General features: G+C 35.2%; 1 protein-coding gene across 1 annotated transcript; it reads right to left on the reverse strand.

Moving 5' to 3' along the window:
- Positions 1-786: 786 nt before the first annotated feature.
- On the reverse strand, positions 787-2,058 carry LOC131638924 (piriformospora indica-insensitive protein 2-like). The gene has a single exon (XM_058909450.1). It carries the CDS (start codon positions 2,056-2,058, stop codon positions 787-789), a length of 1,272 nt encoding a protein of 423 aa, XP_058765433.1.
- Positions 2,059-2,658: the final 600 nt, after the last annotated feature.

The following is a 2,658-nucleotide window of genomic DNA, read 5'->3' on the forward strand; positions in this document are numbered from 1 at the left end:
CTTTAATTTTTTATTTATTTAAGTATTTTTCTAAAATCAATTCTCTTTCTCCAAATACTTAATACTTACTTCCGATGGAAATGAAAGATTATAATTTTTAGGATTTTCAAAAAACTTGAAAGCAATGATGGAAAGGTAGTCGTGTGTGTGTGGTATATTCATGTACTCTGCTATAAAGGATCTTCCAAAATCATGAGTCCAAAAGAATTCTTCCAATAAATAACAAGATTGACATAGAAGGTCGGAAGTGGATTAAAATTTTATTTTTTCATTCTATAATCAAAACAATAAATAAAACTTGAAAAGGAGATCAAATTTAACATTCGCATAATATGCAGAGAAGTAAGCAGTGCAATTAGTTTGTTAACTCTCTATTAACATTATATACAGAGTATCATGTCATTATTTAACTTGTTTTAAAACAGATTTGATCTAATAAGTATTTATTATCTATATGAAACTCTCAAAAGGTAATAAATATCATGATTTTGTAAATTGCAACAGTGCAAAATCCATACAATATTCAAAGTTGGCCTTAATTTGAGCATGAACTCCTTTCCAAAATGTAATAATATGCATATAGCAGTACTCTAATGGAACATAGAAACATCTTAATGCTCTGTTTTCCTCATCCATATTTGAAACGAGCTATTCTAAGCATTTCTTCACTTCTATATTCTATCATTACTATCAACTCCATTTACAATTGAGTGACACTCTTGTAAACAGATGTATCAGTAATACTTTGTTTAGTGGAAACAAAAACTAAAAACTAAAAACTAAAAATCAAGAAAAGACGAACAATATGATGAAGAGCAAAACCAACATAAGAGGATCAAAAAGCTGCACAGAAACAGAAACCCCATTGAAAATGACATCACCAGGACAACTATCATTCTTGTTTTCCACATACAGCCCTACATTTCCTCCCAACTTCAACTTGTTCCCTCCAACTCCTCCTCCACAAATGAATGTGATTCTACCACTCAAATTGTTGTTCTCCAAGTTTATTTCATTACCAGACTTTAAAAGAAACCCAAATTCCTTAGGTACATGACCTTCAAGGTTGTTGTTATCAAGCCCAAGATAAGTCATATTTTTCAGATGAATTCCCATTGAAGCTGGGATTTCACCAACCAAGCCCATTTTAGAAAATCCTATTTTTTCAACACCGCCAAGTTTTTTCCATATTTCTGGAATCTTACCGGTGAGTGAGTTCCCACTCAAATGAACTTCTTTCATTCTGTAAAATTCTCTTAAGAACAAAGGGATACCATAGTTTCCTAAATGGTTGAAGCTTAAATCCAATAACTCCAACTTTTTCAAATGGATAAAACTCTCTGGGATTTTACAACCGAACTCATCATGGCTCAAGTTAAGTTTCAAAAGATTAACAAGATTCCCGACCTGTTCTGGGACACACCCTTGGAAGTCGTTATGACTGAGATCAAGAATCTCCAATTTCTCGAGCATTCCGATACTTGCCGGAACCTCGCCAGAGAGATTGTTTCTTGAGAGATTAAGCTGTTCAAGGTTATGAAAAACACTCATCTGCAGAGGAAGTTCACCATAGAAGCCGTTTCCGACCAAGATGAGTTTCTTGAGAGAGGTAAGGTTGCGGAGAAAAGGTTCAAGAGGTGAAACAAGAGATGGATTGTCGATGAAGACGAGTTCTTGGATAGATGAAGGGAAAGAGGGAAGTGAAAGGAGGTGAATGGGTTTGTGCATGTTGTTGAAGCAGTTGGAGAAGGAGATTTTGCGAAGGTATGGGAACGGGGTGAAGAGAGAAGGGTCGAGAGTAGCATTTGGCGAGCAAGGTGGGAACGTGAGTTGAACAATGTGTGATTTGGTAGTTTGGTTTTGTTGACGATGAGATTCGCAGACTACGAAGCGTGGGGCAGTGACACAGAGATCGTCGGGGAAGAGAGCGGTCCAAGGAATGGTTGGGTTGAGGGAGCTGAGGAGATGGTAAAGTGCATTTTGTTCAAGTGGGTCAATGGGAGGTTTGTTTTGGGAGCTCAAAATAAAGAGTATGAAGATGAACCATAAAAATGCCATTGTTGGCAATTGCATAGGGTTATCCATTAGAGAAAAAGAAAAGAAGGGAAATGGTGGTAGTTGTTGTTGAGGAGTGTGTGGTTTGTTATATATGCAGCAGTGTGTGAGTGAGTGATATGGGTGGCAGCGTAGAGATGATGCGGAAAAAATGGAAGAAAAGGACGAGAGATATTGTTATGATTGTGTGTGAGTGTGACTGTGAGGATGTAACCGAAATAAATTTGTTGTTTTGTGTGTAATGCAATGCAAGAGAGGTGAAAGATATACACCACATCACTACCCCTGTCAAAATGCAGTGCAATCTAATTATTTTTAACTATTAAAGAGGAAAAACAAGAGGTGCTAATTTGGTAAATTTTAGTATTTGTAACATGCTTTTATGAATGATTTTTTTTAGATATGCTAATATTTATTTATTAAGGTATAAGTATGAAGCGTTTGATATTATAAAGTTGAAGTAGAAAACATAGAGGAAAATGAATATATTTCATCCAATAACTTTTTTAGAAAAGAAGCTATTATATTATGAAAGGGAAAAGCTAACATATGCCCCAAGGACACAAGATAATGAAATATTTATAGAAATATTTTCTTGGAATG

This window comes from Vicia villosa, unplaced genomic scaffold (assembly GCF_029867415.1).
Source record: "Vicia villosa cultivar HV-30 ecotype Madison, WI unplaced genomic scaffold, Vvil1.0 ctg.002484F_1_1, whole genome shotgun sequence".
Classification (NCBI taxonomy): domain Eukaryota; kingdom Viridiplantae; phylum Streptophyta; class Magnoliopsida; order Fabales; family Fabaceae; genus Vicia; species Vicia villosa.